At 44.2% G+C, this 14,400-nt stretch overlaps 1 protein-coding gene across 3 annotated transcripts in view; it reads right to left on the bottom strand.

The window, feature by feature from the left end:
* Positions 1 to 14,400, bottom strand: part of znf536 (zinc finger protein 536) — a 248,871-nt gene that overhangs the window by 120,778 nt on the left and 113,693 nt on the right. For all 3 annotated transcript variants that reach the window (XM_034079181.2, XM_034079189.2, XM_034079193.1), the window contains one exon: positions 3,138 to 5,440. In XM_034079181.2, the coding sequence (XP_033935072.1) occupies positions 3,138 to 5,439 (2,302 nt within the window). In that variant the 5' untranslated portion in view covers position 5,440. The remainder of the gene's footprint in view (positions 1 to 3,137; positions 5,441 to 14,400) is intronic.

Genomic DNA, 14,400 nt, shown 5'->3' with positions numbered 1-14,400 from the left:
GGCTAATCCTCGCCATGCTAAAACGCTGTTCCTCTTAAAACATGTAGACACGGGGGATTCCCTGGAGACACGGAAAAAGTATGTTACAGCCAAGAGGTGGGAGTGGGGTTTACAGGAAGTGGGGAAGTCGCTGAGGTACATGTAAGCAGGACCGCTTTAGGCCGTACATGCGTGCAGCAAAGCCTATTTTTACACATTAAGCTACATTTCAACTATAATGGGAAGACGCAAACGTGCAGAATGCGGATTTTGAATGGGAGGTTATTTGCATGTTTAAGCTGGCAAGAAATACGGTTTTCCAAGGGTCCTTACGGATGTGTTGCGCTGTCTTACCTGTTGCTCACTCCTTATATCTCTCTACACTGCCTCACTGACGGGGTGGAAACGCAGAAGGGAAGCTAAAAAAAAAAAAATGTTGATCGACATAAATGTAATTACCTCTTTGTTTTCTTTAAAGAAATAAAGCATTTGGTTGAATAAGAAAATAAGCTCAAGGTTAGCTGCAGCGCTATATTGCACTAAGGAAGGTCCTTAAAGGACATCTCTGACAGAGGCCTTTGTTTTTCTGCTCTTTTCTTCCTCAATCCTCCCTTTTCTTTCCCTCGCTGCTTTTAAACAAGCGCCGTCTCAAAGACAAAAGCGGCGGAGCTGACCTTCTTTCACAGTTGAGATGTTATTTTTGATTACTATAATTCAAGTTTAACTCAAAATTGCCGTGGGTAGGTGGCGGGGCAGAGGCTCACACACACTTCGCAGGTGCACGCACACACAGAACAAGACGAGCCTTGCTTTTTGAAAACCTGCGATATTAAGATAAAGACAATGGTACAGTAGCCACATCCTGTTCGTCAGAGAGTGATATTCACACACACTGTAAAGCCTCCACACAGACACATGCGCAAGCACACACAACAAACATGCATGCCGAAGAGAAGCACGACACCTTTCTCCACATGAGACTCAGACACATTTTTTCTCACACATCAAAGCTTCTAATTTGAGAGTCCCAGAGCTCCAAATGTGAATCGCATTGTGTAAGCTGTGAAGACAGACAAGTTTCGTTACCTCCGATTAAAAAACAGGAAGCAGCAAAAACCAGCTTATTAAACATTTTGAACATCAGAGCTGTTAATTTATCGCCTTTTCTTGCAGTATAAGAACAAGCTCTCTAAAGTGCTGTAATAACTTTAAGCATTCATTTATTTATTATTACAATAAACAGTATTTTATTCCTGTAGAGTATTGAATTTGACATCTTAATCTACTTGACATGCATATAGTTGACTTCTTACACATTGACTTTTTGCACATTGGTCACATGCAACATTCTCTTGCACTATTGTATTTCTATTCTGTTTCTTTTTGCACTATTTGTATTGTTTTATGTCTTATATATATATATATATATATATATATGTTGCATTGTTGGAGGTGCCTGGGACTATAGATTGTTATTGTCATAACTACCCTGTCTTTGCACACGACAATAAAACCTTTTAATTTTAGAATCTATAACTTCTGATCAATGTGAGGACAGCCTTTGAGATATGACAGCGGCATATACTTTAAATGTATCAAGCTCTAATACACAAAGACAAAAGGAACTGCAATATCAAGACCTTGTATAAAACAGCAGGCTATTTTTTTTTCTTGTGCAATGTTGTCCATACACTGTTTTAATTATGTTTATAAATTCTTTAATCCTACCTTCTCCGAAGATGGTGCCCCGGGGGTGAGATTTAACCACTCAGCTAAATCGAATGCATGTTGTTGTGCTTGGTTAGCATTTGGTCGTAAATGCTATCGGTTTTTATTTGTCATGTATTATTTGTACTGTAATTTTATTTTTGCATACTGGCGGTTAATATAGTACTTCTGAAGTTGTTGAAATGCCACGAGCTGTACTCATCTGATTCAAAGGGCTTGAGTCAAAAGAGAGACACAGAAAGAGAGATGGAGAGAGAAACTTCCAGCATTAAAATTCAGAAGATAATTACATCCGCTACACCCCCACTCTGTTGAGAAAGTGTAATGTTTAATAGTCTCTATAAAGAAAATAGGTTTTTATCTCACTCTCATTTTCATTAATTCCTAATTGGGGTGGGGGGTTGTCTGTTATTATTTCTTAGATTAAAATAAACATAGCCTGTCCCATGTTCAAACCCATCACACTACACAGGCACGATAAGGACTTCATGCCTCTGTGAATAAATAAACAATTCCATCTCCACTGGTGGAATTAAGTTGCTTACAGCCTTAAGCTAAGCCACTCTGATTTATATTTATTTATTTCTCTCTCAAAAGACTTAAAAGCACACCCTCGCTTTTGCAAATGAAGTTCACACATTTTTTTGACCTGCTTTATATGTATATCTTTAATTAGTGTCTTGTTTAGCTTAAACCGACTGATTATCGCGTACTCGTGACCTAATTACTGCGCACGCTTCCTAATGGCGGCGTAGTGCCCTGAGGAGAATGCGAAAGTTACCTTTAAAAACTTGTGTAATCATTAGCAACGAGCCTCCCTTAATCCCACTAAACATACACTTATCTAGCCCAGACCGGCCTGTGTGTGCTGGGAAGGCAGAGGGGGGAGGGGGGGGTTGTCTTCAACATGTTTATGAAAGACATGTATTAATCGCTGTGGTTAAAACTAGTTTGTCCCTACACCCCCAGTCTTTACTCTTGTTCCACAGGGATATAGACCGGTAACCTGCAGTTGTGAAGCAGGTCTTTGTCGGGCTTTTGTTCTCCGTAGACTTCTGTTTCGCTTAATGTTCATGGTAGAAACAACATGGCCGTGCCAGTATATGATGATAGCCGTATATGATATACAGTACGCTCTGTTCACTTGGGTTTAATAAGCAGTGTGGGTGATTTAACAAAGACTTGAAACAAAGACTGAATATCTGAGTTATGTGAGGAATGTGTGGCCTTGATTTTGTGGGATTATGTTATTTTTTTATTTCTCCACACATTATAGGGCGTAGCCTAGGTAGAATTGTTGAACAATAAGAAAGTAACATTAAGTAAACATCATTCCTGAGTGGATGTAAACAGGATGAAATGTTCATCCCTTTATACACAGACCCAACACAAGTGCTTGCCATTCATTCTTTGATGTTCTTGTCTCTTACCTGAAGATGGTGAGGAGGGATGTGGGCTGTCATCCTGGACGCTTCCTGTCTGGGAGTGTCCTCCTCCGGCTCCGCTCTCTTCCGTCACGTTGGATGAACCCGGAGTGGTGGAGCGGCTGATGGACTGGGACTCTGGGTCGCTCGCCGATCCGCGGCGTTCGTCCAGTCCTTGTTGCTGCACCGCTTCCTCGTGGACTCGCCTGTCTTTGCCGTGAACGCGGGAGTGGACGACCATTTGATGGTACGTTCTGAAGACCCGTCCACAGTCAGGGCATTCTGAAGGTTTCTCTTTCATGACGGAGAGACTGGAAAGACTGAAGTCAATGTTTGGACTTCCTAAGCCAGCAAGGGCTCCGGGGCCCTCGGCACTGCCGTGGACAGACATTAAGTCGCGGTGACCGTCAAAGCCTCTTCCATCTTCCTTCATGGCCATCATGGCTCCACTTGCGGCCTTTGGTCCCTGCAAGGCCTCTGAGAGATGCTTCTGCTTTGAGCTATCATTGGAAGCAATCAAGGAGTAGTCTTGTTTGTCTTGTTTGTTTGAGTAGGAAGCCAGGGCCCCAGCACCACTCATTTCATCTTCTTGCCCTTGGGGTATGTGGTGCTGGTGGTGCTGCTGCTCCTTGGGCATGAAGGCCCTGTCCATTGCCATGCCACGGGCCATTATCTGCCAGGCTTGGTAACTATTGAGGGAGTCCATCTCCGCCACTTTTGCAGCTGCTTGGAGGCGCTCCATGCAGCTCGACTTGAGCGGTGGCACAAGGTTGAGACAACCCAGCAGTGAGCGCTTCTCGTTTTCGCCCAGACCGTGGCCCATTCCTCCTGCCATGGGCCCCAGCAGCTTCCCTAGCATCTCCTTTTCCTTCATGGCAATCCCAGCCTTCGCCAACATTTGGTGCTGCTCACTCAGGCCTTGTTTGTCTGGGGACAGGAAGCCTCCCTGAAGACAGGAGATGTAGCGGGAATAAAGATTGGCATGAGCTTCCTGGGCAAGATTGTTCATGCTATTCACGGCAGCCATCTCCTGCTCACTGGGCTGGTTCGGCTTGTTCTTGATTGCCAGCTTGTTGAGATGCACCTTCATATGGTTCTTGAGAAACCAGGGTTCCTTGAAGCGGCGGCCGCATATTTGGCAGCAGTGCTCAAAGGAGTCCTTGTGCTTGCGCATGTGGCCCTTAAGGAACCAAGCTTGGCTGAACACCTGGCTACACACTTCACAGCGGAATTCAGTTGGCGGCTGCGTGCCACCAGGACCACCAGTCCCCCCGCCCAGTGTGTTCTCGGCTGTAATATGGGCCTTCTCCACGTGACTGATCAGTTCCTCCTCGTGGGCAGCAGCAAACTCACACAGAGTACATTTGTAGGGCTTGTGCAGAATGCGGATGTGGCGGTCCAGCTCTTCGCGCTTCTTGAACTTCCCTTTGCAGAAGGTACAGCGGAAGCCTGTAGTCAGGTTGAAGGACTGTTCGTCCTGGGTGCCAGCCGGCTTGGGGGAAGAAGAGGGTTGGGAAATTGTTTCTGGGGTGGCCATGCCAGAGGGCGGGAGAAGGCCACAGGCTGAGCCGAGTTGCTGCTGCTGAAGGGTGTTAGAGCTGCTATTGAGATGGGGTGTCGGAGGTGTCTGGAGGAGACTGCTGCTCCCCCTCATCTGCTTGTCCCTAATGATGGCCCTCTCCTCCAGCTCATGCAGAAGCCTATTCTCCTCTCTGACACGACCGCGGCCTTTCCCAAGATTTCCCAGCTTGTGGGTGCGCAGGTGGATCTTCAAGTTGCCCTTTTGTGCTGCTCGGTGGTCACAGTAGGGGCACTTGAAGGGCTTCTCTCCCGTGTGGGTGCGCATATGCAGTGACAGGATGCTGTTAAAACGGAAGCGCTTGCCACACAGTGGACAAGGATACTTCCTATTTTTGCGGGCGTCATCTTCGATATCATTCATCTGGGACATGATGCCCAAGTTCTGGCCATTGAGAAACTGCTGCAGGTCAACACGCCCGTTCAACCCGCTCAGTGCCCCTGCGTCTATGTCTCGGTTGAGCTGGTTGGCTAACAGGGCCATCTGACTGCTGATAGGCTGACTGGCCAGGGCTGTGTGGTGGTTATTCTCGTCCAACGGCGTGGCTGCTTTCTCTTCAGGGATCTGTTGTGGGCGGTGCAGGTCAGGGAAGGCGTGTCCTAGCTGGGCAGTCAGCTGATGAAGCTTTTGACTGATGGGGTAGCGGCCATTTAACACGGCATTGCTCAGATGGGCATCAGCGTCGGACACCGCTGACGACACACCGAGACACAAACTAGAGTCCTCCATCCTGTAAAACCAGACAGAAAGAGGGACATACATTGGATATAATGAAACGAAAATAAATCACATTTTAGGAAAGAAAAGGCATTTGAAAGACACTATGACATTATTGCTGGTGATGTTCTCTTAGTATTTGCTTTCCAGATTGCAGATAGAATATTATCCAGCCACATGTTCAAGACTAATGTGCTTCCTTACGGAGGGGAACAACACCTGTGCTGTGTCACCCGGCACAGATAGAAAGATTGCATTCGATGCATGGCATTCTGTGTCAGCGCCAAGGGCCTGGAGGAATACTGTGACTCCATATAACTTTTTCAACATATAACAGCATTGTGGATGGAATAATTACTCCGTACACACAGTGAGCAGTGTATAATTAAGCTACTTGTGCCCATCCTATCAGAATTCCTCCAATTACACGCCTTAATGAAACGGAGCAACGGCATTGTCGGGGAGCCACCGCAATACTACAATTATGATGTTAACAATAGCACTTAAAGCCAAGGGGTTACTCCAGTAAACACAACACTCTTATCTTGTTGCCACGACACTTGTCTTGGTGCAAAACTCTATTAACGATCTGCACGACATTTGATGTGAATCACGTCTGCTTCTTTTCATTCGTCAAGTTATCTCTGTCCGTCTTCTTCTCTCTACTTTCATCTTTAAAGTCAGTGTAAAGGCAGAGAAGACAACGATGGTATGTGTTGGACAGCTTCCAATGCAGCAGAGATGCATCGGTCGTTACATGGTTGAGAGGAATAAGCCACGCATTGTTGTTACAGTGTGACACATCGTGTAGTCCTGGGTTCCTGTATTGCAACATTTAACAGCTGTTTCTGAACACGTTGTACCCTCAATGTTTTGATTTTCATTTGAGTAACATCAGTGAATAAAACCAAGCTAAAGAAAAGCATTGTTCTGCAGAGAGATCCATCTGCTCTGGAGAAGGAGAGGTGCAAACATCCATGTGCACACTTCCCCTAGCTGCTAGCAGGGGTCAAACCCTCAGAAACAATAACCACGGTTCTGCTTTGGTCAACAAAATATTGTATAATATCTCATTAAGCTGATTAGTATGCTGCCTGGTAACAGTGGCAGCCACTGTGCTGTAACGCATGATTATAATCATCAACACATCCTTTCATGGAGAGGCAGTGTAAAGCACTGGCATTAGGTGAGTTCACTTTGAAGAGAAGGCAGGATCAGTTTAGCGTATGGAGCCAATCCTGCAGCAACGGGACACACGTGCTCCGTACACACTCACAGGCCCGAAGGGCAACTAAGGTTGGCCAGACGTCGTCTTTCTCCATCTCCCTCCACCTACAGTCTGTTCCTTAAGCGTGGAGAACACTCCATTGTGCTTTTCTCAATCGAATGTGTTTGCCTCCTCTCCCACTAGTAGGAGGTTAGGAGACATAAGGGGTCTGTTCGTTTGGCCACCAGCCCCACCAACACACAGTGGATGGTGGATTCTTATCTTGCGGACATGAATCAGACACTGTGAGCAGCTTCCACTTGTGTTTAAAGGAATGTGACACTCACAGGCTGCCCTTTGAGTTCTCCTTATCCCTCCCCACATGTATCTTAAGCCATTGTACTGCATTCTGAACGACATAATGGGCAGACTATGTCGTGTGGGCTTCTAGAGGCCTCTGTCGTACTTAGATGTACGACAGATGTTACGATCGTGTGACTTAAATAATCATGTAAGAAATAAAGCATTTTAAAAGCCTAACAATGACAAGGTTATACTTGATTGGAGGACAAATAGATACTGTATACGTGTACATTTATTGTGATGATAATATTGGGAGAGATACAACTTTGTTAGACTGCTTTAAATGGCTGAGGTTTGAAATTGTATTTATGTGACACCCCAGTTTCCATCACCAGGCGTGCTTATATCGGAGGAGACCTTATTTGAATGGGCCTTCTTACAGAGGCGGCTGCCTTTTGGAATAGAAATCTGTGATTTAAACTAGGCTGATGAGCTGTTGCTCATTTGGGGAGATAGCAGCTTGCCCTTTTCTTCAATTTGATTTCTGCCTTTATCTTTAACATATAACAAAGGCAGATAGACAATGGAATAATGTGAAATGAACTGACGAATCCAGTTTGTGTTTTTTATAAACGTATCCTGGCTGACGAGCGTATGCAAATGAGACACATTAATATGCTTGCCTTGCTCCCCAGTCATTTTATATATTTTTCCCCTGATTAAAAAGGACACTTCTCATGTGACATCCCCCTCTGCTCATATCAACACACAAGGAATCTGAGGCTGTGTACAAGTAGAAACACACACACGCACGCGCAGGCAAAGACGCACCCATACACAACCCTACAAGACAACAATGCAATATGTGCATGCCCTCCAAAAGACACTGAGTACAACCAAATGGCTGCCCACAGAAATCACACCAACAACACTTTCTGTTTTGACATCAGCCTGTTTCTGTCAGGACTGTCACGCAACCATCACATACAGAAGACACACAACAATACAAGTGCAGCGGCACTGCTTTTAGAAGATCAAGGCTCAGGTGTGTCAGTCTTACCGGTTGCATTAGGGAAGTGCCACTTTGTCCCTATGTCTCAGTGTCTCTGCCATGGATATGAAGCCTGTGCAGACTCCGATAAGAAGACACTGTGGCTCCATGCTGGTACAGTAGCTATGTGTCGTGACTCTAACCTGTATAACCTTATCATTTCCTGGCATGTACAGCCATGCTGCCTCATTAAAGCTATTGGCTCCTGTGATACCTCTAAAACCACAAAGACTTCCTTTAGCATTTTCTCACGACAGTTCAGTTGTTGTCTTTAAAGTTTGCGGTTTAATATTCAGCAAAGCACCACACGCACCCCCGAAACACTACGCACACTCGTGCACACGCGCACAAACTGATTTCACTCGGTTTTTCTAAATGCATTTTCTTCTTTGCTCTCTTTTTTTTCTTCTTCTCTGCAAGCCTCAGCTTAATTATAAGTGGTATCTGTAACACAATGGAAGTGTATTTCAGTCAGCATTTGAATGTGCTCGGTTCATTTCTGTCTTATCAATGGCACCATGCATCATAAACGCATGGGGGATTTGTATGTGTCTCTCTCTAATTGTAACCATATACAAGTAAATGAAAGACAGTGTCAATATTAGGCACCTCTAATATAAATGCATATTAAAATAAACCATTTATTTCCGACTTTACTTGAGCTCTGTCACCAAACTTCTGTGTGACATTTAAGACAAGACTGGGAGAAAAGGAAAGGATCGAAAAGCCATTAGTTGAACTTTACTTTGTTATTTTGACATGTATTGACACAAAACCCATCGACCAATCACAATGCAATACCTCATTAAGTCCTAATGAAGTAATTCATTGCATTAAACAAATCAATCATTGTTCACAATGTGCTGAATTCCATCGTATTTCAACCAAATCATTATTGAGACAAAGGGGGGGGGGGGTTGTAGCTACAGTAATCTGTAGTTGAAGGGACAATGTGAGAATGAACCATATGTTACGTGCACTGAGAGTTATGCTAAGTATTAAGCATAAGCATTTGGACATTTGGATACATTAACAAGTGTTTTTTCAAAGTAGAAACGGAGCTTTCTAATCTTAACAGAGATCAATTACTTCGAAAAAGTTGGTTTAGACTTCGCGGTAGAACAGATCACGATGATATGAGTTTCTTTCTGGCTTGTGTTTTGTTTCTACTGCAGGTGGTCTTTGCAAGGCTTCTAATTAATTCAATAAAAAAGCGGCCTTGTTTTCCTTCCTTTCGCTCGCTCTTTGACTTCGCCGCATTATTACTTTCTGTAATGAGGCGAAAACACTCTGAAGTGCACATCGAAGACTGTCACACAAGCCCTGCCAGATTGAATCCAAACCTCCATCCCAAGCCTGGAGCATCTTGATCAAAACTCAGCGATATTAGAAACATGGGAAGCTTCACATATGGATTGTTTTATTTTTAAAGAGGGGAAAATAGAGTTGCAGACAAGGCCTGATATCGGATCTCACTATATTATATTTTAAACATACCTTCCTCATACAACTGTTCATTTTAATTATTTCAAAACATTATGTTTATTCTCCTACGAATGTCCAGTAACTTCTGTTTCTTATATGAATACATGCTTTTCAGAATACACTTCTGTCTTCAGAAGAAAGTACTTGTTAGGATTAAGGCACCACACGTCTTGGTCAGCTTTAGGAATTGATAGTGGATTGGGTTCAAATAACCCAAACAACGTTGTGGCTCTTTATACTTCCTGGTTCAAAATGACAGTACTTAGAAAATATACTAATTGATTGTGTAAGATATACAAATAGCAGGGCATTACTCTTTGTATGGAAAGCTAACATGCCAGTATATCACACCCTAACCCTAAACCTAACCCTAACCCTAAACCTAACCCTGACCCTAACCCTAAACCTAAACCTAACCCTAACCCTGCCTTTACAAATAGGAAATATAAGTGCTTTGTCCCCTATTTCCCAAAAGGCTGCTGGATCTTTTAGGAGGGGTTTCCAGTAAGCCGAAAGACTAAGAGCTCTGACTGGCTGGCCCAAAACACCAATTGCCCACCATCCACATTCTTATGGAGCAACTTTTAATACGTGAATACTGGTGAGTATTGGTGTACCATCACCCTCTGGTCTGCTTTAACGCAGAGGAAATAAAAGCAAAGAAGCGCAGATTTGATGTGAGCACGGACTCAATAGATCAGTGACAAATATGAATGAACAGGAGCCTCTGCCCCCCCCCCCCCCCTTCCCTATGCACAATATGTCATTGAGGGCTGTTTAAGAGGTCCTGTCAACAGGTAGTTCAACTTTCAGCTCATCCCCGCTGATCAGTGGGAGCCCTCCTGACAGAGAGAAAAGAAAGACACCGGGAGGGAGAAAGAAAAATGTTGTGGGTCTTTTTATCCGTCCATCGCTCTGACAGCCTTGCAGGGGATGCCATGGGAGGGAGATCAATGCGGGACAAGCGGATTCCCACAGTTCATTGTTCCGGGCCGGCCAAATCATCTTCCCAAGACGGCCGGGAGCTCAAAGCTTCCCTTTATGATAACCATCCTTGGTATTATTCCCACTATGATGATGGTGACCTGCAGATGTCTCTGTGCGTGTGCGTGTGTGTGCGTGTGTGTGTGTGTGTGTGTGTAGCGGTCACAGCAGCACGGACAGACCCCTGCAGCAGCGCACAAAGCAGCCAGCGCAGGATTACTAGCTGCACACATTTGTTAAGCTGTCACTGTTTGGTGGAGTTCAGTGGCAAGAGGGACACGTAAATAAAAAGCAAAGTAATTGACATGATAATGATAGTGAAGGCTCCTCGTGTTATACTTAATGCGTCACTCCTGCTTTAATACCGCCACTGATACTGCTTGTTGGGTTGTTACGGGCAACGACACGAGGTATTAGACATATGTATCAGGTGATTGATACTGTCCTTTTGGGAAGCGATGAATAGAAGGCTTTCAGAGCAGATATAAAGGAAGTGTCTTTTTTCCTCGCGTGAGTAAAGCCTGTAGTAAAACCTGTTTTAACTTTAGAAGCTGATCAAGCACCATGGCATTTCTTAGTAAAACATGAAATGGCATTTTGACATATAGATAATAATGACATTTGAAAATACTGCTGCAGAATATGAGCAACAACAGGACTAATCGTGAAGGGCCGTATCAGATTAAATCGAATTTAAACATGATGCCCATTTACAACAATGAAGAGGAACACGAGATGCCATTAAAAGATCTGGGAAATGCTAATAATTAGACTTTAAGTTTGTCAGATTTGAATATATTCACCCTACATTCCAGGCAGCTTTTGGTGGAATAATTTCCTCGACATAATGCAAATCCACTTGCAAAGATTTGCTGTAACAATACGGCATTGTTGACAACAGAGTGGGGACATGACACAGTTTGGAATTTCAAGTCTGAGCAGATTGATTTTGACATTGTGGTGAAACGGATGGAAACCAAGTGAAGAAGAAAAGTATGCAGGCCTTGACAAGTTGCTAACCCTAACCCTAGCTATTTCTGAAAAAACATTGACTTCCATTTGATGCATCATCAAATCAACTGTTAGGATGCATGTGTGCTTGTACACAGGTTCTACTTGTGGGTTTCCTCCTGCCTACTAGGCCTAAACAAGCGACTTCCTCCTCATGTCCTCTCAACCCGTATCTCTGATGTTTGGTAATGGACATGAATTCTCTGGCCTGTTTCGTATCTGGTGACTAAACTCTTCTTCTTGTCAAACCAGTCAGAAAACCAGGACACAATAGCGAGTGTATGTGTGTGAGACAACAAACATGGCAGTGTGTAGCACACACTCACGCATGGTTACACTGCGGGGAAGAAAGAGGTCAGGGAGACAATGACCACAGTGTATCTGTCATAGCTTACATCACCGGTCACCCTGCGCGCTGCATGTCAATGCCGCACACACACACACACACACACACACACACACACACACACACACCACGGGCCTGCCTTTGTCTCTTGCAGTGATGACATACGCGATTGAGACTTAAACCGAGTTGTTTCTCAGGTGGCGGCGACAGACAGAGAGAGAACGTGGTTGAATGTCAATACGGCCTAAATAACAGAATATCAGAAATAATTGCTGTTTTCTTCCGCTCACGCTGGGCACATTCTGGTAGAGTTTTGCATAATGACTACAGTCAAGGGGGGGGGGTAATAGTGGTGGGTGTGTGGAGGTGGCGGTAAAGGGAGGGGTTGTTGTGACAGGTGCTGAAATCAAACCAGGGAGGCAAAGGAGACAAAGGTTCAATTTACTAAGAGGAGACTTTAATTGTTACACAGCTAATTAAGAGAAGAAGGATCCTTCTTTTGCACTCTCGACTATTTACCGAGAGCCGTGTGTGCATACATTGGGAGGTAAAGTGTGCCTCCAAGCCAAGTGAGCGTATAGTGAAGAGTCACAGTGCGTGGTGTGTGTGGTGTGTGTGTGTGTGAAAAAAAATGGGGTGCTACCTCAACATACAGCATTTATTTTCACAGCTTCCCCGCGGTCGGGAGTTTGGGACTTTCTTTTTTTTTTCCGCAGCTAAAACAAAAGTCTATGGCTAATTAGCGACGCTCATTACAGGAAGCGAGTCAGGTAATTATTTTACATCATGCTGCCGATAATTGAATGATTCTTCAATGTCTGGATGTCTGTTTGAAAGTATCTCTTTTGCCCCCCCCCCTCGTTTACCCCTTTGTCTTTGACGCCGAGAAGAGAGACGCTGGATACAGGTAGCGCTGCCATATGCTCTTGACGGAAAAAGCTCTTCTGTCGAAAGCCAATGGGATGTTTAAATATTGAAACTGTCGCATGTCTTTTTAATACGACCGTGTTAAATTCCCCTGTATTCCATCACTTTGATAAACTCCCCCTTTCTGTCTCTCCCCCTCTCCCGCCTTCTGCGTCTCTTCCTTTCCGTGTTAATCTGAAGAGTTTGATGGGAACTTTAGCTCTCTGAGAAGTAGTTAAACTTGTTATGCAACCACGCTGGCTTTTTTCTTTTCTTTGTTTCCCCTTTAAGCAAGCACACTTCCTGTTTAAGAAAGCACACTAATCTTATCAAAGCCATCAAAAGCCGGGTGGAAATGCTTCCGCATACGTTACAATATCTCTTAGCGGCCTTATAGCTGCTATTGTTCTCACGCACTTTTGCCTGGAAGAGAAGGAGACACAAAAACATCACTGCACACTTCAAAGTCAGAACGTACAGGCGAGCTAATGTGGCACTTAATATAAAAGCAGAAAAGACCGAGAGAGGGAGTGAACTGTCTACTTTAAGGCCAGGGTGTATTTATTACGGACTAATTGTAGCGCAGGAAGTGCTTTGGAGGGGTGTGCTCTCGGGAGAGTGGGTGGAGGGGCCTCGGGGACAGAAGAGAGCATGCTTATCTATCAGACTTGATCAGAAACACGCTGCTCTTAAGATCACAGATGGAGGGGGTGGATGAACAGATGAACAGGAGGAAATAAAATAAATGAAAGAGGGATGAAGAGTGAAACAGAGAGAGGGAGAGACATGTCAGTGAGGATGCCAACGCCTCGGTGATTAAAGCAGGAAGGAGAAGTTGGGTGAAACCTCAGAGGAGAGTTGTCTTGTTTTGTTTGAAGGCCTCTCTGTGAACCGCTCTGTGACACACACACACACACACACACACACACACACACACACACACGCTCGCATGATGGTCGATGCAGGACACACACCTTGGCGCTAATAGCGAGAATATGTATACACTGCAAACTCATACATGTATTAAAACACACAGGGGTGAGGTGCCTATGGTGTGTGTGTGTGTGTGTGTGTGTGTGTGTGTGTGTGTGTGTGTGTGTGTGTGTGTGTGTGTGTGTGTGTGTGTGTGTGTGTGTGTGTGTGTGTGTGTGTGTGTGTGTGTGTGTGTGTGTGTGTGTGTGTGTGTGTGATCACTCCGTCCGCATGCTTGAAAGTCATTTTAATTATCAGCGTTGTTTTTTCATTTTGTTTTTTGACACTTTAACTGCCATAAATAATAAAAAGTAAAAGTTATTTTAACAAGAATTTGAATGAAATTGAACTTATTTGAACTTTTCTGATAATATTGGGAAGAAACAGTATTTTTTTGTACATGTTTTGTTTAATACACGTGTGTCATGTGTCCAGCCTCTCCAGCCTCTCTAGTGCTCTTCTCTCTGCCTTATGCAAACCCAGTGGAGTGCTTTAGAGTTCAGAAGGTCACAGTATCTGTCCTCACATGGGAGTACTCCAAGCTTCCTCCTGTCCGTGCACATGTTACACTTTACAACGGGACTCAGCGTCTTTTTTTAAATAGCAATAAACATGAAATGATTAGGTTAGAAGATTGGATAAAACACATGTACAAGCTGCAGCGTTAGCGTGATGAACAGATTCATTCAACAATAATTATAATGTTTA

This window comes from Pseudochaenichthys georgianus, chromosome 3 (assembly GCF_902827115.2).
Source record: "Pseudochaenichthys georgianus chromosome 3, fPseGeo1.2, whole genome shotgun sequence".
NCBI lineage: Eukaryota > Metazoa > Chordata > Actinopteri > Perciformes > Channichthyidae > Pseudochaenichthys > Pseudochaenichthys georgianus.
This window is presented reverse-complemented; position numbering and strand designations above follow the sequence as displayed.